Here is a 22,504-nt window from a genome sequence, read left to right on the forward strand (position 1 = left end):
CTCCAGGCCCCGCTCTTAACACACAGCCTGTTCGGGGCTCCATCACAGCGCGGGGCCACCTCCGTCTCTGGGTCTGCAGACTTGAAATTCAAAACTCTTAACTTTGAAGGGGACAACGCCCTGCTCAGAGAGGCAGAGGGAAGGGGACCTAAGCCGAAGGGCGTGATTTTAGAGAGTAGCTAACACTAATGTAAGAATAAGGAAGGGGACTGAGAAACTCCTGGTGAGTTTAGGAACTTCTTCCTAGTTTAGAAGAATTCACATGATCGAATGTTATAATAACAGTGTAACAATAACAACCACTTATCCAGCACCTCACTGCCTGACAGGCTCCATGACAGGTGGTTCACACACATTATCTTGTCTAATTACCACAATTAGGCAAAATAGGTTATTATTCCCATTCTATAATTATGAAAGCCAGGGCTCAGCGAGGAAAGTAAAATCCCCAGAGTTACCCAGATAGACGGTGGCAGAAATAAGGTGTGAGTCCGTGTCTCACTCCCAGATCTGTGCTTTTTCTAAAAACATTTAAAATCCTATATAAATTGCATTGTGCTTTTCTCAAGTTTTTAATTATGCATACTACTTTCCTCTCTTCTTTTGAATAAGTTAGAAATTGACCAGATAAGATGGCCTGCATAATGGAGAAAAAAGAGGCAGAGAGATTAAGTAGGGGGGACTATATTGCATCCTCCAAACTAATCGTCATCAAAAATCTATTCAGGCAATTCAGAGAAAAAATATAAAGTCCTAACAAAAGTACAAAAAGATGTTCAACTTCACTAGTATCATGAAATGCAAACTAAAAGAATGCAACACTTGTTTTTTGCCTAGCAGATTAACAAATAGTAAAAAGGCCGATAATATTTGATGTTGGTTAGGAGTATCAAGGAAGGAATCCTTTAACAAACTGTCTGTGGAAGAGTAAATTGATACACCATTTAAAAATGGAGAGCATTTTTGCAACACGTGTCAAAAATTTAAATATATGTATCCTTTGACCTCAGTGATTCCACTCTGGAAATATTTGCACAAGCTTTGAAGGATACACACCCACATGGATGTTCATTGCAGCATATTCAGCAACAGCAAAATATTAGGAAAAAAGCCCAAATGACATCAACAGGAAAATGGTTAAGCAAATTATGGTATATGCTTAATAATGGAATATTATGTGGGCTTTGAATAATGAGGTAGATCAGTATGACAGAATGAAAGGAAGCCAAGTGACAAAAACAAATTGCAGAACAATATATGCAGGATGGTCCACTTTTTAAAGGCCTGCATATGGGTGTAGACCCAGAGAAAGAAGGGACAGCATGCTCTTCTACAATCTGGCTGCAGTCTGAGGGGTTGCATGGTCTGGAAAGAGAGGGAAAAACAGAGTCAAACCCTTTGATGGGTAAAGGGGATTAAGAGGTACAAACTTCCAGTTAGAAGTCAAAAGTACAAGACAAAAGCACAGCATAGGGAGTACACTCAATAACACTAATAACGTTGTACGGCTGACTGTACTTCTGTGGTGAGCTCTGCGTAATGTATTGCATTGTCGCATCGATATGTTGTACACCTGAAGCTAATAGAACATTGTATGTTAATTATACTTTCACTAAAAAAAGGGGGGTCAAGCTCTGTACGGAACAGAGTAAAACAACAGCAATCTAGGGATTGTTCCCTGGCATCTGGAGAGAGCACAACAGTGATTCTCATTCTGGCCACACATTAAAATCACCTGGGGACGGCTTCCAGCACCCAGATAGGCCTCTCCCTGGGCAGAGTTGATCAGAACCTAGGCTGGGGGTGGGTCTGGCCTCGAGGCTACGACGGGTCTCAGGTGCCTCTAATAGGCAGCCGGGCAGAGGATCCCAAATCCTGAATGGCGTCCAAAGCCGGCAGTGCCCTGCAGGAGGAAAGAAGCGGCTGCACTCCACCCTGCCCCGGGAGTCCCAGCCCACCGAGGGCCGAGCAGGTGAGACGCTCCCATGGCAGACAGCCACATTACATTTCTAGGAACTGGGGTAGCTGATGATTGATTAGAATCTGTGTCCTACCCTATGTAACCGAAACATCCTCCTATCCAAGAAGAAATGGCTACAAGCAACAATTTATGCTCATGCTGTTTTGGAGGGACTCAAAGAGGGAGATGGAGCAAAAGCCAAGTGCTTTTCGAGGACCCAGTTGCAGTGGAGGGACCTGCCCAGGGGGACGCGCCCCCGGGAATCCTGGGATGAGGGGATGGAGGGGCTGCTGGGCTTCCCATGCAGGCGGCTGGAGGGGAGCAGCCACAGGCTTACCTGCGTTCAAAGGAAGGGGTGAGCCAAGCCGAGCACCTGGGGGCATCGCAGGGGTTGCCAGGCAGTCTGGGCTTTTTGTGTTTGTTTTTCACGATTACTTTCAGAATTTTTAATTAAAGAAATATGTGCCCCTGGTTTAAAAAGATCAGATAGTCCAGGCAGGATCAGTGTGAAAAGCTGAAACCTTCTGTTGTACCCTCCTCTCTCCCCCTTGTCCAACGGTACCGCACAAGCCCAGCCGTGGCCACTCAAAAGGAATTCTGCTTGTAGCCTTTCTGGTGGTTACCTAAATGCTTGTACGAACGGTTCTGTGCTAGCGGACCCCTGACTTTGGGAGGAATAGGGAAAAGCATCCCAAGGCGCCTCTGCCAGAAAATTGTTATAAATGGAACAAATCCGCAGTAACCACGAGGTGAGTGGAGCCCTCTGGAGGGTGCAGTGCCATGTTAGCACAACCGAAGGTGGCAGCCCTATGTGTCACTGTTGACCTACTAATCTACAGAGGGCATTTCCTAAGAGACTTCTTAAAGAGGTTGAGAATTTATCCCGGCCCTTACTTTGCTCGCCCCACCTCTCAACAATTCTAGGGATCTAGGCAACTTTAAGGCCCAAAGTTGATTCTTGTTCCAAAAGTCTCGGGTGCTGTCTCATATGAAGACATTGCAGTCCCTCTTCCCTCCTCCCCTTCTGCTTCCCAGTCTCCATCAGCAGCACTTGTCCTTTTATAGGGACAAAGATGAGGCATGCAAATCCTATTCTGTGACTATAGGTGTCTCCCACACTGTGTCTAGACGTTGACTCTAAAAATTGGAAACAATCAACATGGAGGTAGTCGTGTTAACTGTGTAAGCAAGGCCCATGCTAGGACTGCGTGCGGGTCATAACCTCTGATCCAGCATCACAGCCTCTGTGCCAAAGAAGAATGTTATTGGAGTGAAGTCTGGGGTTTTCCCATTTTCCTCGCTACCAAGTGCATTTACTAAAACCTGATCTTTTGCACGCTCACCATCCTTCCGTCTGTCCCTGGAGCCTCCACGATCCTCCACTTTCTTGCAACCTGGACTGGCTACACAGCTGAGAGCCAACATCATGCCCTCCCAGTTTGGACACACTACTCTGCTAGATGCCATGTTTGCTCTTTTTTGGTTTATTCCTTCTCTTTGCAGCAACTTCTTAACTCTTTCAATGTGCACGGGGGATACGTTGTCTGAATTCTTATGCATCTAAAATGTCTTTATTCAACCTTCATACTTGACTAATAGTTCAGCTGGGTATAGCATTCTGGGTTTAAAATAATTTTTCCTCAAAACTGAAGGTGTTGCTCCACAGGCTTTGGCTCCTAGTGGTTCAGAGGGGAAGTCTGATGTCTGGCTGATTCTTTGGCTTTTGTTTTCATTTCACTTTGTGTTTTTTTCTACATGGAAGTCTAGAGAAACTTTCCTTTATCCTGGGTGTTCTGAAATATCAGCATGATACTTAGGATTTTAAGAAAAAAAAATAAATCCTGCTCAGCTCTCAGTGGGCTCCTTCAGTCTGGAAACTCCTTCAGCACAGAGACATTCTCTTAATATTTTTCTACCCTCAGTTTTTTTAGTTTCTTCATGGCATTCTAATTAGTCAGTTGCTGAGCCTTCTCAATTGATCCTTTATGTCTTTTATATTTTCCCTCTTATATTTTTAATACTTTCTTTCTGGCTTCTTGAGGAAGAAATTCCATTAAAGTAACACTCCTGGCTCTCACCATTCCCTTACTCATTTCTCTCCAGGGGAGGAGAAATGACTGGTCCAACTGGTGAGTTTAGAGGAAGGACAGGGCTTGTGTGCCTAGGTTCCTTCTTGTTGGGCATCTGCCAACCTGTGGAGAAGATGAGTTATGATCAGTTCCTTCCCTCCAGCAAGGGGCTCCCTGCAGGGGCTCCAACGTACAGCCTGTGACAGGGTGAGTAAGTCTGTCCAGTTCAGGGGTGGAGTGCTAGGAAGTGCTTCGAGACTTTGAAGCTACATCCTCCAGTGCAGCTTTTTTTCAGCAGAGCAACAGACGTTTTTATTCTAGCCATCCATCTCCTTTATCCACTTTTCAGTTGGTTTCAAATTCAAGAGGGAAAGATGGGTATTGTTTATGGATCTCCTTAAACTCCACTTGTCTTTTGGGCTGCTTTTTTTCTTTTCCTTTTTTCCTTTTCTTGCTTTTTTTTTTTTTGACGCAAACTTGGTATATAACATTATACAAGTTCCAGATGTACAACATTATAATTTGGTGTCTCTATACATTACAAAGTGATCACCACCAAAAGTCTAGTTACCATCCATCCTACAATTGACCCCCTTTACCCGTTTCATCCACTGCTTCACCCCCTTCCCCTCTGGTACCCATCAACCTGTTCTCTAGGAGTTTATTTTTGTATTGCTTTGCTTGTTCATTTTGTTTTTTTAGATTCCACATATGAATGAAATCATACGGCATTTGTCTGTCTCAATCTGACTTATTTCACTTCGCATAATACCTTTGAGATCTGTGCTGTCACAAATGGCAAGATTTCATTCTTTATGGCTGAGTAGTATTCCACTGTGTACATATACCACGCACTATCCATTCATTCTTTATGGCTGAGTAGTATTCCACTGTGTACATATACCACACACTATTTATCCATTCATCCACTGCTTCTGTATCTTGGCTATTGTAAATAATACTGCAGTGAACATGGGGTGGAGAAACTTTACAAATTAGTCTTTTAGTATTCTTCAGATAAATACTCATACATGAAATAGTCATATGGATCATATGATAGATAGATCTATTCTTAGTCTCCTGATGAATCTCCATACTGTTTTCCTGTGCTTCTCGTTATGTTTTCTGGGAGGTTTCTTTGGCTTTCTCTTCCAAGTTCTTTCCTACTCTCTAGCTGTCACATTTTCAAAGCATCCATTCTTACAGTTTATGGATGTTAACATCTTCTGAAATATCTATGAGGAGACTAATTAGGCTTTTAAAAAATTCTCTTCTCATCCCTGTGTTATTGTTTTTTTCTTCCAGGGGTCATTTTTTCCTACAATTTTTGGCCTTTTTCTCTCTTGCTGATGAATTTAATCAAATATATGGTAATCCTTGGACAGTCTCTTCATATTTAAGAATGAAGTCCCAAAAAGGTATTTAGGAATGCAGGTTATATGGGTGGGGCTTATGGGCCAGAGAGGTTTGATTTCTGGTGAGTAGATAGGACATTGGCTGTTATGTTGGAGAGACTAACTCCAGAAAGCCTGGGAGGTTATGCTAGACTTTGAGGAGTTCTGCTCATGGGGGAAGGGGAGTGGAGTGGATGGGCTCATTATTCCATCTATGGGTTTTTAAGTTGGTCCCAGTTTTCAGGCCTATGCTTCTCTCCAGTGATGCTCCAGTTGAGCATCTTGGTTCCCATTTTAGCTATTGTCCCGTCTGCTTTTTCCTTCCCCACCCCTCCATCTGCTTTTACTCTCCTAGACTGTGGCTTCTTCATCCTTCTTTATCAGTTACAATTTCTTCATTTACTTCCCACTTCCCAGAAATTTGTCAGGCCCTCTCGTTTCTTTGACCATTCTCCTTATGGTTGATTTAAACCATTTTTTATCCCATTGCTATAATTCTAATGAGGTTTTGGGAGGAAGATGTGAAATGCCATACGTCTTGTCCACAGCCGTGGGTCTGTTTGCACTCAAATGTCTGGGAGGGGACGAGGACGGTGGGCTGGGGGGTAACCTCCCCATCTTCCAATGACATGTCTGCACTGTTCAATTTACTTTTGTTTGTGCAAGTCTTGTTTTACAGCAGGAAGAAAGAACACTAGAAAGTTTTGATGATAGCGACTTGCTGTCTCTGTTCAGTGTGTGATGCTGAAAGCTTCTTCCAAAAACAGGTCCATGACACAGGTCCTATTTTCTCTTTTGTCTCAGATCTCTCCTAAAGGGTCTCTTCTGCTTCCTTCTTTGATTCTTAATGGCTGCTCCTTCAAGGTTGCTGTCAAGATTCCATTTCTAGCCTTCCCTACCTCCCGTCTCACATTCTCATGGCCTCTGTGGCTTTTCATATCACCAAAGTGGCCAGCATGGTCAGCATCAACCCTTTGCCCCTCGCCATTCACTTAATCCCCTCTCATTTTTATTCTGTGGCATCCAGTGAGTAAATACTTGCTCATTTGACATGACTACTTAAAAATAAATAAATATGACTCCTAAGGACAGCAGTACCCTTTTGGTATTCAGCCTCATGGAAATCATTTTTAGCTTGCCAGATAACTTCTCTCAAAAAATCTTCGATAGGCTCATAATTGCTTCAGTGCTAAAATCATACTTAGCAGATTCTTTATGTGGCCCTTAAATCTCTAATTTTGAGCATTTTAAGCCGTTGGTCTTCAGAGGCTATTTTCTAGACTTAAGATTTAAGAAACTTCTACAGATTAGCCTTCTATACCAAACAGACAATAGTCTGTATGTTTAAAAAAAAAAAAAACTATAGAAGAAGGTGATGCATGCATTGAGCAGGCTAGAACAACTCTATATTTATCTGCCCAACTTATTGTCAGAGCATAATAATGAAGCATAACCTTCATTAGGGTCTTACCATATGTCAAACCACACTAAGCACTTTATACTTGCTACTTATTAACCCACCCAAGCACTTCACATTCACTGTCTTATATAAGCCACACAAACATATAAAATATATCATATTTTTATCCCCATTTCACAGATGAGGACATTGAGATACCTAGAAACTGAGGCTCTTGCCCTAGGTCTCACAGGCAGTGTGGCTGAGGCAGGATATAACCCAAACATGACTGGCAGCAAGTCTACACCTCAGATTACTCTACCAGCATTTGCCATACTGGGGTTTGCCACTCTGCCCTCCCCAGGGGTTCATGTTCTCTGGGTTCAGTGAGTTTTATGAAAGTTTTTACATGTAGCGTTGGCATATCTAATTATAGTCTACAAAGAATTATTTGCCAGTTAGAAAGACTTCTCCCAAGGAGAATGAAATTTTGGTTTAAGTCAGCTTTGCTGAAAATGGCTCCCAAGCTACCCCAGGGTATCTTTGTAAGACTTCTATACAGGGCATCTCTTCCTATCAGAACAAGGGCAATCCGCCTAAGCTTGCCTTAGAAGTTTAGTTTAGAATTTATTTTAGGTCCTTATATGCTATGTTTTAACTAAGTTACTTAATTAAACATGGGCATTCAAAGAAGTGTTAGTACTTCACTTTTTTATTTGAGTGTATGCCACAAAGCAACTCATATAATTCTGGTCTTATATCAGTTTTCCTGAGGGAAACACACATTAAAAACATATTTAATTTTCAGACGCTGGCTTAAAGCCAAGTACATTTATTAACAAATCCTTTTGACAGGTCCACATCTCTAAGAAAAGAGTTACTGAAAATCAAACCAACTTCTATCTTTCAAACATACAAGCTCTGGAACTAGGAAAACAAGGGACATCTATTAGCCACCTGTGCAGTTGATTTGCGTACGCAATCATTTATTAACTCAAATGAGATACTGTGATTTCTTGAGCACTGTCATTCTTCAAAAACAGTGACAGCTGTTTTTGGAATTTAAAATCAGACCCACCACAGGGTGGGCTTAGCTAGGAAATATAAAGTGTGGAATTTATATTTGTGGAATTCAAGAACATGACCGTTGACTAGCCATATATATAATAATTCTTATTGACTAACGAGGCCAGTCTAAAAACATTTTCTATGAATAATAGAACTTTACATGGAACAATAACAATTTTGTTAAAAATTATTCTCTGCTTTGGGACTTTGATTCTGGTTAGTTTTTGATTCATATGCTCTATAAAGATCTATAGTATCAAGCACATACTATGTTTAGGTAAAAGACACGGGTGAGGTTGGCAGAACTGATCTACCTTTTCAAAATGCATTTAATTCTACAAACTAAGGAGACCAATTAGAAAGCAAATACCTATGAAGTGAGATTTGTGCCTCATAAGGATGCTCCACATTATTTAAAGGAGGGTTTAGATGAATAGGAGGTTAAAGCAATCTGGCTCTGTAGTTCAGTTTGATTTTATCATTTTCTATCAATATTCCTTACTTTTTGAGAATGTGATTTCTTTTTAATCATGCCCAGTTCTCTTGGTTCAGAACCATTAATAATTATTTATCTTAAGGGGCATCTTGGAAGTTTTTATTAGGCCCAAGATTACTTGCCTGTAATAAGTCTGTGCTTATGTCTTGGACAATATCCATTTCTGTTTGACTTTGGACATGTTTCCTATAGACAGAAGTATCTTCTTTGTCCCCAGTGCCCCAGTGCTCCATGGCACTGGCCTTGCATGGCCCTGGTTTGGGCAGCGCGTGAACTAGAAACTCTGAATCCCTTGACCCTCCAAACTTCTCCCATGTAAAATACGGGAAGCCAAGTAAAGTCTGAATTTCAGATGATTTCAGCTAGCAAGTCAATTCAATTTGCTAATTCCAGCCACCCTCTTACACCTTAGTCTCTTCATATGCAAAATATGGACAGTTATGGTACCTGCCTTTTAGTCCTGCTTAAAACCCAGTGTATACATTTTATTTGATGTGGAAATCCTCTTTGGGTAACCTGTCTAAAGTCATGCTCAAGTATTAGAGCCAATATTCTGATTGTAGAGCCCAGCCTCTGTACTGCCTTGGTCAAGAGGCCTTCACTAGCTGAGAACCCCTAATGAATAAAGTAGCCAATAATAATGTAAACATTATGTTAAAAATACAAATTTCAACACAGTTGCCATATGCTAATTTTTCGTTAGTATACATCAGAAAGCCTAATATCTACATCAGCCCTTATATGTATATTTAAGGCTGAAAATAAAATTCAGGGAAGTAAACATTTCTTATAATTTTCCTACTCTATTTAAGGCATTAATTCAAACACATTATAGAACACCCGAACTGAAATCTATCACTCTTTCAAAGGGGACTCCAGAGGAATTAAGAATGCGTAAGAGCGGAACTTAAATATTTAATTTCTCCTGCATTGCTCAGTGCCTTCCTGTTGTTTCCCAGCGATATCCAAATCTCTCTGCACGGCATTCGAGGCTGAGATCTGGCAGACTCCAATTTGCAGCCTCAGCTGCTATTAAGTCTCAGTTATGAACTCCACCCTAGAGCCCTCGTCATTCCTCAACTTTGATGTTCTTTCTGCTCCAGTATCTTTCTTGGCCTTGCAGTTTTTCTTCGTCCTGGAAAGAATTTTCCCTATCTCAGTCATGGGAAATCTTTATCTCCAGCTCCAACACCCAGTTCTGTTGGGACATAACCTTTCTCTCCTCATGGGGCTGACTGGCCCCATGGCTGATTCTTCTGTTAATACCCACAGCCTGGAGCTGGTCCGGCAATGGTGTCTCACTTGTCTCCCGAAGGACACGTCAAAAGTTTCTCGTGGGCAGGAGCTTCTTTGTCTTATGCTTTCCCACCTACGGCTTTAGGGCCCCAAACTGTGCCTTTCCCAGAGCAAGGCTTTAATTATCTGGTCGACCTAGATTTAGTCCCGTGGCACGCAGGACTCTCAGAGTGGCAGCACGCCATTAGTTGGAACTTTCTGAATCCACCCAGTAAGGCCAAGTTGCTTCAGGAACGCTCACAGTGACAAGCCGTTATGTTTTGGCTTTTAAAAGAATGGTCTCCCTGTTGTAAAAAGTCCTACAAATTCATTGTAGGGTGCTTGTGAAAGAAAGACCTACCTCAAGGGGGGCCGCCCGGGTGGCTCAGTCAGTTAAGCGTCTGCCTTGGGCTCAGGTCATGATCTCAGTGTCCTGGGATCCAGCCCCACGTCAGACTCCCTTACTAACCCTCTCCCACTCCCCCTGCCTGTGTTCCCGTTCTCGCGCGCGTGCGCGCTCTCTCTCTCTGTCAAATAAATAAATAAAATCTTAAAAAAAAAAAAAAAGCCCTACATCAAGGGAAAAAGGTCATCATTAAACTACCTTCCAAGGGCAACTACTGCTTTTTGTAAAATACAGAAACACTGTGTTTTCCTCAGAAATGCTCAACAGAGACCCCATGGAAGGTCCACGAGGACAGAAGGGTAAGCACTGCCTGGCTTGAGCCCCAAGCCCAGCGCGTCACAACTGTGTGACTCTTTAGTCACTGCATCCAGCCCAGTCTGCAGCTTGCCAGCCGAAAAGTAGGAATACTCATGCTGGTTTATATCCTACAGGGTTTCTTGGAAGATCAAATTACAAAACGTTGGATAGGATTTTAGGGACTAGAAAATATTACCTGCCTATTTATTAGTGTGTTTAACTGTACCGAAGATGAGTCTATGGATACCTGGAGCAAACGGACTGAATCCTAAGTAATAGGTCCCACTGGGTCTGTGTCTAGATCTACTGATAAAGTCACAGATGACCTTTGCTTCACTAAAGAGAAAGGAATGAACTTTTATTGAGCACCATTGCATGTCAGGTTCTGTGCTATTTGCCTTATTCTTGTCTTCCCACAGCACCACAGAATACGCTTTACACAGGAGAAAAATGGAATTTTGGTGAGCAAAGCCATTGGTATTCCAAGATTAAAACTAAGGTGGGTCTGATTTTAAATTCCATAATCTTTGTATTTTCGCTACAGTAAGAGAACTTCGGGGGAAAGAGTTTTTATGGAATTCTTATCATGCACCTTTCCAGTGACTGGAGGGCAGTATTTGGTTAGATCACAGATTATTTTGATTCTCTTAGAAAAGACTCTCTTAGAAAAGGTCCAAGAAGCTGTGACTATTTCAATGAGTCGTAATTACTTGTGACTATTTCTAAAGAGTAGACTAATGTTAAAGCCATTTTCAAGCTTATGAAAGGGTACAAATGGTGGATATCTACCAAGTAACTTTGTCTTGTAATTTGTATATCTTAAAAAATCATTGAGAAGTTTTCATGGCATGGCATCTTTAGACTTAAAGAGAACTGTTGAGAGAAACTGGAATTTCCTTCTGGATAGAATGTTGGTTTTGAAGAAGGTAGATTTGTCTTTTTAGACCCTAACAATCTGATTTGGAGGTGGAAACTTAGACTCAATCAAGGATGAATTTTCAAGCATACCTGAAGGGAAAAAGCTATTACAAATTCTGAGGCTGTGATTAAAATAAAAAGATGTAACAGCACAGAGGATCTGAAATGATATTACAGTACAGAGACACATGAGGGTGCTCTAAGCAGCTGCTATAATAAATGAATTAAACTGTTCAAATATTAGGGTAAAATGAAGGTCCATTGTGAATGGCAGCGTGGAATTCGCTTTGTAGTGTCGGCTAAACATCATCTCGGAATCGATGTTTTTTCTTTTAAATAAAATGGTCCCCCGACCCACATTTTAAAAAGTAGAGGATGTCTGTATTGGACAATCTGGGAAACACTGAAAAGCACAAAGAAGAAAATAAGGAAAGGACAGTGCTCTCCGCTCTGGGAGGCTGGGGCTTTCTAGAGCCAGGTCAGTTGGAGGCTTAGCTCAGGAGGCCTGCCTTCCAACACAAGCCCAGCCTGTTCTCATTTTGATTCCACAGACCTTCTGCTGGTAAGAAGGGGGAGCAGAGACTGGGGGTCTAATGACCGCAAGAAGAGAATTAGAGACGCATGTTTATCTCAATACATTTACTCTCATTAAAGTTCATATTCACTGACATCATGCATCTCCTTGAAAAAGTCTGCCCACCCACCATTAATTAAAGCCACATTTTAAAAAGTCAGTGTGTGCACTTTTATTCCAATCAAAAGTAGCCTCCTAAGTTTTGCAGACTAGGCAGAGAATATCTGAGGCCTGACGGCTGCTCACCTCTACACAGTGAAGAACCATGTGATTTATATTAAAAGTCAAGTTAAATCAGGGCCTTCAATATAATAGCTAAGCTCTATTGTCTTGAAGGGGTGAAACATTCAAAACCTAATGGCCTATTAAGCAAAAGTAACATTTCTTTTGATAAATTGACATTCTTTTGGTTACACTGTAGGACCACATGCCTTTACCTTTACAAATAGTCTTCTAGATCTAACAACACACCCTGCTTGAATAATTAAGCAGCACGCTCCTATCAAAGACACCACACTTTATAACTTATACATGTGGTATCAATGTCAAAACACAGGTCAATGTAAATTTCTTTTAATCTAAACCATTGCACAAACAGTAATTACCAATAGTTGTAGGATTACACAACCATAGTCTATATTCTTGGCAGTAGTCACTGTAGGTTCATAAATTCATGAAAATAAGGAATGTTGATTTTTAAAGTTCAAGAAAGGTACTATTTGTAAACAGCTCAGGTCACACTCATTTTATTCCATGTGTTAAGCAAGACTTTCCTTCCAATTTCCTTTAAATGAGATTTGTTCTTTCCATAAGCCTAGTAAAAGGGTTTTCATCCAAACAGATCTGCATTCTTTTCAATTCTTTTTTCTATTAAAGCCCTCCTGGGGACCTTTCAATTTTATGCTGATCTTTCTTTATATATTAATGTCAAGCACATTTGTGTTTCGTGTTGATAAAAGAGAAATTACGGTTATCTCTTCTCATTGGCAGTTCGATTATTCTAGAATGGTTCTGACCAAATATTTGATTAGCCAGTTTATGTTTTTTTTACACAAAGAGATAATGTGTGGCATCCAGATTCTCTAGTTATTCTGGTCCAGTCACCATGCAGAAAGAAATGGCACATCAACACATCTGAATACTAGCTCTGAAATGGTTTACTCCTGGGCCAAAGCACCCCTGGGCCAGGAGTTGAACCGGAGTGCTAGTACTGACTTTGCTACTGACTCTCCCCGTGACCTTGAGCACCTTAGGGCCTGTTGCCTCACCCAACAAATGGGGGTGAGGAGGTGAATAATGACTGGGTACCCACAGCCCAGGAAGTTAGTCAGGACTAGTGGATGAGGGGCCAGAGCACCCCTTTGGGACATGTCTTCCCTTGGTCCACTTACTCATCCAGTCCCAGAAACCACAAGGTGGGGCTTTTATGCATGAGAGTTGGGTTGGGTTCTAAAAAGAGCATCTCTAAATCTAAAAGTCAACAAGCCGTGCCTGGTGGGTTGCTTTCCTGATGAGTTTGAGAGAAGATGCCCTGATCCCCTCAGATACAAGCATTCAACGTCCCATTGGTACGTGGGATGAAGCCCTACCCTCACCCACAGATGACATCTTCTGTCTAGAGGATACAGTATCCAGAGGGACCATAAAACACTTGACTCTACACAATGCCAAAAGCAGTGGGTGGACTCCAGCTCAGCCGTGGGAAGGAAGGTGGAGTGCGGGCGGAGACATTTCAACCCAGTCCATGGTATTCTTTAGAATCTAAAGATTCTGGGGCGGGGGTCGGGGGAGGGGTGGGGGGTGGGCAGGGCAGTGGGTAGGTGGGACTGTATAGCATTTTATCCACTCGAGGAAAGCTTAAGGTAAGCTTGGCTTAAGTGGTTGACCAAGCCATGCAGTCTAGAAAACGAGCGCCACGGCCGCCCATACCTTCCTGCCGGCTCTGTTGTTGTGAAGGTTCATCAGGGCTCTGGCGTCCTTTCCCTTCCTTTCCTTGGCATCCACAAAGGCTCGGGCAAACTTGATCCCGTAGTCAATGTTATCACTGCAGCCACCCCAGTCGAAATTGCCCTTGCTGTCCTTGGCGGTCCCCTTCTTCTTCGGATCACAGGAACAGGATTTTAGTTCTCCTTGGCTACAGGCCCTGGTGACGGCAAACACAACTCCAGCTGAGGAGACGGCGTAAACAAAGGCAGATTCCCGACTACCTGCAACAGAAATGCTTTTCTTAAACGTGGTCTGGAATTGCTGGTTGTGAACAGCGTTCACTCTGCAGCTGTGGCCCGCCCGCTCCACCTCTGGCGTACTTCGCCACGGGGCGGGAAGGTTCTGGTGTTCCTGAAGGGTTCTCGTCTAGAGCCGGGGCTCGCTTGGGAATAGGAATTGTGTCCATGTCATAAAAGCTTTTGTCAGATTAGGCATCTGTGTGACAACTGTCTTTCACGTCAGTTAAGCGTATAAAGGAAAACGGAGCAAAAGCGTGTCTTGTCCCCCTCCTGGCTTTACGTTTACCTCCTGTCCTGGAGGAGTGGTGTGAGGCCTTGGAGGCCTTCCTTCCGTCTGTAACGGAGTCGGTCACGCCCCAAAACTGTTTGGTATTCGTGCTACGGCAGCTGTCCTTGAAAGCCCTTTCCAAGCTTGCAGGTCTCAGTGACGACACCCTGTCACATAAACAGCCGAGGCCCAAAGCCTGAATTCAAAGACCGCCTAGAGGGGCGCCTGGGTGGCTCAGTCGTTAAGCGTCTGCCTTCGGCTCAGGTCATGGTCCCAGGGTCCTGGGATCGAGCCCCGCATCGGGCTCCCTGCTCTGCGGGAAGCCTGTTTCTCCCTCTCCCACTCCCCCTGCTTGTGTACCCTCTCTTGCTATGTCCCTCTCTGCCAAATAAGTAAAATCTTTAAAACAAAAACAAAGACCCCCAGGGGCTGAGGCCGGGAGGAGAATTCAGGCAGTAACCAGCTCTGGGCCTTTAGCCCAGGGAGCTTTGGCTCAGCATCAACTTTCACGAGTAATCGAGAGATTGTTGAAGGCAATATGCAATATCCTTGAGTCACATACTACGTCTGACTATTAAGGTGAATTTACTTTCTTCTGGAACACCTGCACTAATCACTGGTATTGGGTAAAAGACAGTGAAAAGCTTTTCTTTGGTTTTTCTGGAAGGAAACAAATTTACCGCCTATAATTAGACTTGGGCAAGAACCCTTTGGGGTGCTTTCTTAGAATTGTTCTTTATTAGAGCACAAGCTACTTTCCCTTACAGGCTGAAAGGTACATATTTCAGTGCAATAACTACATTAAATTATTTTAATAATCTGTAGTAACTCATAACACGGTGTTGTGGTATAGTGACAGATATAAGGCTCTTTAGGGTCTGTGTGCACCTCATTTTTCAAGTGGAGCTGTATTTCATTGTTATTAGCGTGCCCTTTTATTAATGGGTGCTGCAGCAAATATATTAACAATCAAAATAGAAGCTGAACAACCTCATGCCAATGCAAGGCAGAAAATGGAGGGCCATTCGGTGATTCAATATGTCAAGACGAGTGTGACTTTTTGAACCACACAGCTGGGAGAACAAACCACCTTCTCGCCTTGAAGCCCTGCATGTTTCCGTTTGTCATTCAGTGCTAAAATTTATTATATGTCCCTTGCAATATTTGCTCTGCTAGTCTCATTATTAAAAATCAGGAAAACATATCTACACCATATTAAATGGCACTTACCTCAGCCTTCAAAAAATATCTCCCCTGAAACCTCTAACCATCAAAAAAGGAATCCATCATGCCCTGTATTTAGGTAAAATCAATTATATGAATATTTGCCATAGGTAGCAGGTAGCACTCTCCAGGGAGAAATGTGATGGTCATAGAGCTCTTTTAAAGAGTCCCAGGTTATATTACAAGGATCATAGATTTTCTAAGTGAATTGAGATGTTTTGTAAAAGAAGGTGATTAATAGATACTAACGTAGCTTAATCTCAGGTAGTGACTTTCAGATAAATAAAATTTTTATTACACCCATTTTATAATTTAGGAAAATGCCTTGTCCATAGTTACCCCCTTGATCTGCTAATGCCTGGTTTTGTATTTGGAGTGTGGTGCCTTCATTTAGAGATGCCACGGAGGGGAGAGATTCCAAATGCTTAATGTATTTAGCAGTAGTCTTAGTTCTTAAGGAGAAAGAAGAGCAATTTTATGAGGTGGTCTTTTAGGGGAAAGGTATGGAAGATGTGGATAATACAATGTCAGTGACCAGACAGTATTTTGAAAGCAGTAGAGGAATAAATTGCCTAGGTGAATTCATCCTAGCATAACTGGCAAACAATTACCTTGATTTGTTGGCTGAAAGAAGGAAGAAAAATCACTGAAAATGTACTGTGTTTCTGAAGTAATTTCCAAAGCAAAAATATCACCTTTCTAAATATTTGTCATTTATTATTCAAACACATTACTAAATACCTAGATGTCTATATATTTAAATGCAAAACTTAGCACATTGATTGACTTTTCATTTTACCTCCAGATGTTTTGGTATCATGTAGATAACGGCCTTAAGATGTTTTCAGTTAAGTGTCTTAGATGAATCACTAAAATGCTATGTGTGAAATAGTAGCACATTTCAAGAGTTGGCTTTGTAACAAAACAAATTTTGATCTTGGGCCTCTTAGAAAAACTGATTCTTTTTAAAGCCATCACAATATGAAACAAAATCCAAATCTAAACGGTGGTACTTAACTTCCTGATGTGGTTGAAGTTTCACTAATTTGGGGGTTGAGAGGGACACCTGGGTGGTTCAGTCAGTTGAGCATCTGCCTTCGGCTCAGGTCATGATTCCAGGGTCCTGGGATCGAGTCTTATAGTGGGCACTTGCTCAGCGGGGAGCCTGCTTCTCCCTCTGCCTGCCGCTCCCCCTGCTTGTGGATGCTCTCTCTCTCTCTCTCTCTCTGACAAATAAATAAATAAAATCTTAAAAAAATAATTTGGGGGTTGAGATAAGTCAAGAAATGTCTATCAAGTGCATAGGCATCATTTTTGCTGGGGCATGGGATGGTTACCTGGGAGGGCAAAACACTAGAAGCTCCACATTCTGGAAAGTTATGGGTCATTCAGCTCTCTCTTTAAATGCTTCTTTTTTTCTTTTGATACATTTACAAGGATGAGACCTACTCACCTTTTTGTTTTTTAAGGCTTATTCTAGAATTCTGGAGGTGTATTCTTGCAGGAATGTTTTTGGGTTTATTAGTTTGGTCTTTTAAGTCTCTCTGCCTATGGCTGGTGACAGTCTGTGGACTGAATGAATTGCAAATGTTTACAGAAATTGTATTGTCTTCCTCTAGCTCTCTGAAGCAAATGAGGCAAGTAAATGTTCTCCTTTTCTCTACGACCATGGGATATGTTAGTAACTTTTATGTTCTCCCCATCAATGGCGTTGGCCTTTGCCTTTCCTATTCATCTATAAGGACATTTAGGTTTCCAAAAGAGAGTCCTTCACAACTTGAGATGTGAATTTCCCTCCAAGCAATTAATTGTAAAAATCTTTGGATAGCTTCACTGGAATTTCTTGATTATATCCAGGATAAACTACGTTAGGCCAAATGCAGCCCTCCCATAACCAACACAAAATCATCCCCGACAGTCACAGGAGTTTATATAAATGTCCAGGAAGAAATCTGGCCTTCTGTGAAGAACGGAAAGAGATTGTGTAGCATGAGTGTTTTACGTTTTGAGTACTTTGGCAAAGCATTCAGCTTCATCTGAAAGAACTCTGAAGGAAGTACAGCTTAGACTCTTATTTACCTGAGGCCGGACACTAAGTCAAACGACCACTGCTTCCTCCTGTTCTAACCTCTTGCTTCTCAGCAACCCTACAGCCAAGATGAAAGGATTTTACAGTTGAATCCCCAGCTTAGCTGGACATGCTATCTTTAGGTTCCGTGGACAAAACCCCTTCCTCTGACTGGTGATCTAAAGGTTTTTATTCGATATGGAGACATCTGAACGGATTTTTTCAGACAGAATTTGGAGGTGAACCTTTTGTAAATGAGAAGGATATTTAATTTGTAACAATTGAAAAATGATTGTGAGTACTTTGGAAAGGAAAGTCCTCATACAGCCTCAAACACTGAGAGCCTGTCCACAACATGCCCAAAGATCACTGGTGTTAGATATTTGTAAACTGTCTCTGACAAGGTCCAGCACTTTAATTGATTCACTGGTGAGCTAATCTAGGTGAAGTCTTAAAATTCCATGTAGCTGAAATTTACTATTAACCTTTCAAAAATTTGCGATGTCATATTGAAACTCCAAAAGGAATGCACGAGGATATAGTTCTTAAAGTAGAGAATAAAATTGCAGAATATCGCAGTAAATTAACTTTAGGGATACACTGAGTGAGAGTACTACGCCCTTGGGGGATTTTAGAGACATTCAGTTATGCATTTGGCCTCATAAAACCCTAGGGCTGTGATGATTACATGATAGAAACACCCTCTGTTAAGCATTACCAAGTGTACAGCCTGGACAATTTTCTTAGGAATGGGGGGGCGGTGGGCAAAAACAAGGGTAGTTTCCTCTTTCTGGGGTTCACACATAAACTGTTGTGTTTTCAGTCGGATTTCCCAATAGCCAATGGGCCATGCTACTACTTGAAGAATGCTAGTAGTGCCAGGTTAAGGGATGGGTATTTTTGACAATGAAATCTGATTTTCAGTTAATTTGCTCTGATTGTATACCAGCTTCTTCCCATATTCAGAACTTTTAAGAAATTTATTATGTAATTAGATAGTGTTTACTGCTCCTTCTAAGTAAAACAGAAACAAAACATGTATGTTTGAAGATTATGTACTCATGGTTCTCACACAAATCCTCCATAAATATTATTCTTCCTAAAATGTGCCTGAAAAACAACAGGCGCTCACTACGAGTTCATCCATTCATTCAACTCTTCCGTGAGTGAACGGTGCCTACCCCAGAAGGCATCACACGAGTGCAGGGAAGAGAGGCTAGTCCCTACCTTGCAGAATTTACAGTCTACTGGGGAAAAAAATGTTGAATTTAGACACAGAGTGACCCAAAGCTGAGTAGCTGAATGAGAGGTGAAAGGTGCTGAGCAGAGATTTATCTCTGCTTCTTAATAAACACATAGTTTTTTTGTTTTGTTTTGTTTCGAAATACTTTTTGGTCAGTAAAAGATTTGAGTATTCCACCTTGATCTGCTCAAATCCTCTGGAAGGTTCAAATCCCAGAAAGAAAAAAAAAATCAAGAGAGCCCTGTGACTGCTTCCTCCTTTCTCCTGAAGACAAAATCTGACCCTGGCAAGGTTGTGACAGGACACGGATGGACAGAGCAAAGAGCAAAGAGACACTTCATCCTAAACTACACCGGGCCTCCTTCAAAACTTGAGGCGAGTTCCTTGGTTTATCTAGTTGTCATCTGCAAAACAGAGACAATGCCACCCAACAGAAGGAGCTTCTGACTAATAAAAGGCAAGAAAAGGTAAGCAGGGTCTTTGAAGACCCAGTCAGGGGACAGCCCCTCGGAGCTCCACGAGGGCAGGGGACTTACTTCGGAGCAGGACCTTGCCAAAGAGGCTGTGATCCCGGTCCAGCGTGTTGCAGTTCCAGCGGTGCTGGCGGAACTGGTGCTGGCACTCTGCTGTCCACTCGGCCACGCCCAGGCCAATGGCCCGCATCACGTCCGGGTGCCGGTGGCACAGCTGTCGCTGGCGGCTCACCAGGCCTGGCACATTGTCACACATCACCCTGGAGGAGCCACCTGTAGCTCTCATGTACCTGGAAAGGACCAACATGGAGGTGAAAACACCACGAATGGCCACGGCTGGTGCCATGTTGCCTGGGAAACTAAAGAGCTCAGAGCGTGGTTCAAATAGCAATTCCTTATCCTTTGGGGGACACTGGAACACAAGAGGTGGCACGGCAGGCAGGGGAATGATCTGGTAGAAGCCACCCAAAAGGGAGCAATGACTGCGTGTCTCAGACAGGAAGCCAGGGCCACCACCTGATGATGCTCCGGCCGGGGTGGAAGAGTCAAGGTCAAGAGTGAGGGAGAGGGGCAATGGGTTTGGGGAAGAAGGCTTCAGACTTTTCCCCCTGAGAAGGCTCTGATCTCCATGACACAGTGTGTCTGGGCTTCGCTTTGAGGGAAGTCAACCTTTAGAAGCTGCCTGCTCCCATTTATTTGGCCTAATGTTTAAGTGTCTTTAGAAACTGTCTGTATCTGTCTAATCAACACCTGCTGATGGTATCTGATGTTACACCATCCTCAAAGACATGCCCTTCTTTCCTTACCAAAGAATCCTTTAAATATTTCCATTTTTCCAGCTCTCTTTGGCTTTTATAGAGAACCTTTGGAAAAAAATTCTTTCTATTGTTATTAAGGACACTAAATGTTTGGAAGAATCAAACCATGTTATAGCTCCATAAAGTACTTTTGAAAAGAAACTTTAACAAAAAATTACATCATCATCTCTACCCAGATGTTCTCTATTAGTTGTGAAATGTTTAGAAAGGTACCTTTTATATAACCCAAGCTGCCATAGGTGTCTTTTGAAGCGATCAAACAAGGAGATTGTCTTTTTCTTGTATTTTCATTATTTTATATGATCATAAAATCGTTACAGCTGTGACTTCCAAAAAATATATTTGTGACAGCTGAGAGACAATGTGACAAAAAACCTGGACAATAAATAATGTTTATACACCCATGGAAACAGAAAGTCATTTTATTGAAAAATGGTCACTCTGATAAATCAATGTTTGATCCTGTGTCAGCAAAGTCAAGGCTAAACGCCTTCCTGTTCAAAGCGGCTTAGGAAGGAATTGAACCCTTCTTCCCATCAACGCTTTCCCTGGCTCCTTTGAAGAGCTCTAGGGTCTTCCTAAAATTCCCTGCTCTAGCCTTTAATTTGGCTGAGACTCCTTACTTTTGCCAGATCCTTTTATTAAAACAAAACAAAACAAAACAAAACAACAGCCCACGATAACTGGTCTTTCTGAATCAGTATTTTAGTATCTGTTCTGAAACTTGCAGGTTCAAGGACATTACAGAGCTTACAACTCCACCTCTTTTCAAGATCAGAAGGAAGGGAGATGGAGTGGGGAGAGAATCTCCCTTTGGAACTTTTAACCACGCTAAGACCTGTTACATTTCAACATTCTGCCACTCCTTCCCTCTGCAAAATAAATCTCAGACCAGCATACAAAGGACAGCAAAGTTACTCTTTGGGGGGGACTGTGATTTTGAACAGGGTAGCATCTTCGAGCCCCCTGGGGCTGGATCTTCCTGTTAAGGTGGTAATCTCTACCTGGAGGCAGCAAGAGGTCCTTCCGTCCCACGGGTGAAGCATTAGGAATGTGGAAGGACGAGAAATAATGCAAAATCATACGCTTTGCGTTGTGCAGCTCTCGACTGCCAGAATTGGCCCGTCAGTTTATCTTGAGGCAGTTTTGTGTGGGGTATTTAGGTGGGGGGAGAGGGTTGCAGTTTTCAAGGTGAATTTTCACACACACACACACACACACACGCACGCACACACGCACGCACACACATGCCTGTGTTACAGAGCTAGAGACCCGGCTAGCGTGTTTCTCAACGGGATAAGAAATTGGCTGATTTTGCTGTCGCTCATCTGGTTCCAAATCAACCAAACATCCGAGCTTTCATTTGAGGGAGACTGGGGTTTTTTTTTGGAGTTGTCAAAGCTGGAATGGTCTTCTGTGGAGAAGCAAAGGGGCTGAGGCTGAGGCGGCAGGAGAGGACAGCTGCTGGGGGTTCCGACAGGAATTTCGATTGCCGTGGCCGCGGAGAAGCGCCACCAGGAAAGGTCTATGTGGCTAGTGCGTTCCCCACTCCCATCTCCAAAATCCCCCTGCACCCGCGAGCGTGGACTTACCACCATGAAGAGCTGACCTCAGGGGTGAGCCAGGTCAAGAGCAGAGGGAGCCAGAGCCAGATTCCACCGAGAGGGGCGTTCATATTAACCCCCTTGCGTCCGCATCAGGTCAGACTCCGTGTGCGGGCGCCATGCGTGCCTGGAGCAGAAGCGCTCAGCGCCGGGAGCGCCTCGTCACGGCCGCCGGCGCCTCGCCGCGCCCCCGCCCCCCGCTCGCGTCTGCGGCGAGTGGCGAGACTCGCTGATAAAGTTTCAAACCACCAGCGGGGCGAGCGATAAAGGCCAGCCCTGGCCGCCTCGCCCACAGCCCAATTCCCCAGGCGCAGCGAGCGCGGGCAGCCCGAGAGCTCTGCGCGCCTCCTGCGCGCCCCTGTCCGTTCAGCTCCCCGCCTGCCGGGAGCAGCCGAGGGAGGGGGTGCGGCGCCGGGTGGGGCGGGGGGCGCGGGTTTTATACAAGGGTGGATGAAAGGATGGCAAGAGATGTCTGGCGATGAGGTGAGGCGGGGACGGAGGAACACCTCCGCTTGGCCTCGAGCACCCGCGGAGGTAGGCACCTTTCGGGAAGCTCCCGGTCAGAGAGCATCAGTGGGGCTCCTGCCACAGGACTGGTGTGGCGGAAAGACGAAGCTACCCTCCGGCAAACAGAAGTCTCCGAGCGTGCAATGTGGGGAAAATGAAGGAGAGGATGAGGAGATTACTGTGTACAGGATGCAAGAATCCAGAGATGATTTTCAACT

The 22,504-nt window shown here is 43.2% G+C and overlaps 1 protein-coding gene across 1 annotated transcript in view; it reads right to left on the reverse strand.

Moving 5' to 3' along the window:
• WNT2 (Wnt family member 2) overlaps positions 1–21,892 on the reverse strand; it is a 41,902-nt gene extending 20,010 nt beyond the window's left edge. The window contains exons 1-3 of the mRNA XM_025873341.2: positions 21,768–21,892; positions 19,421–19,647; positions 13,786–14,063 (exon numbers count right to left, since the gene is read on the reverse strand). Of these exons, the coding sequence (XP_025729126.1) occupies positions 13,786–14,063; positions 19,421–19,647; positions 21,768–21,850 (588 nt within the window). The 5' untranslated portion in view covers positions 21,851–21,892. The remainder of the gene's footprint in view (positions 1–13,785; positions 14,064–19,420; positions 19,648–21,767) is intronic.
• Positions 21,893–22,504: the final 612 nt, after the last annotated feature.

The sequence above is a fragment of the Callorhinus ursinus genome, unplaced genomic scaffold (genome assembly GCF_003265705.2).
Source record: "Callorhinus ursinus isolate GAN/ISIS: 27379988/994484 unplaced genomic scaffold, GSC_fseal_2.0 scaffold12, whole genome shotgun sequence".
Taxonomy (NCBI): Eukaryota; Metazoa; Chordata; class Mammalia; order Carnivora; family Otariidae; genus Callorhinus; species Callorhinus ursinus.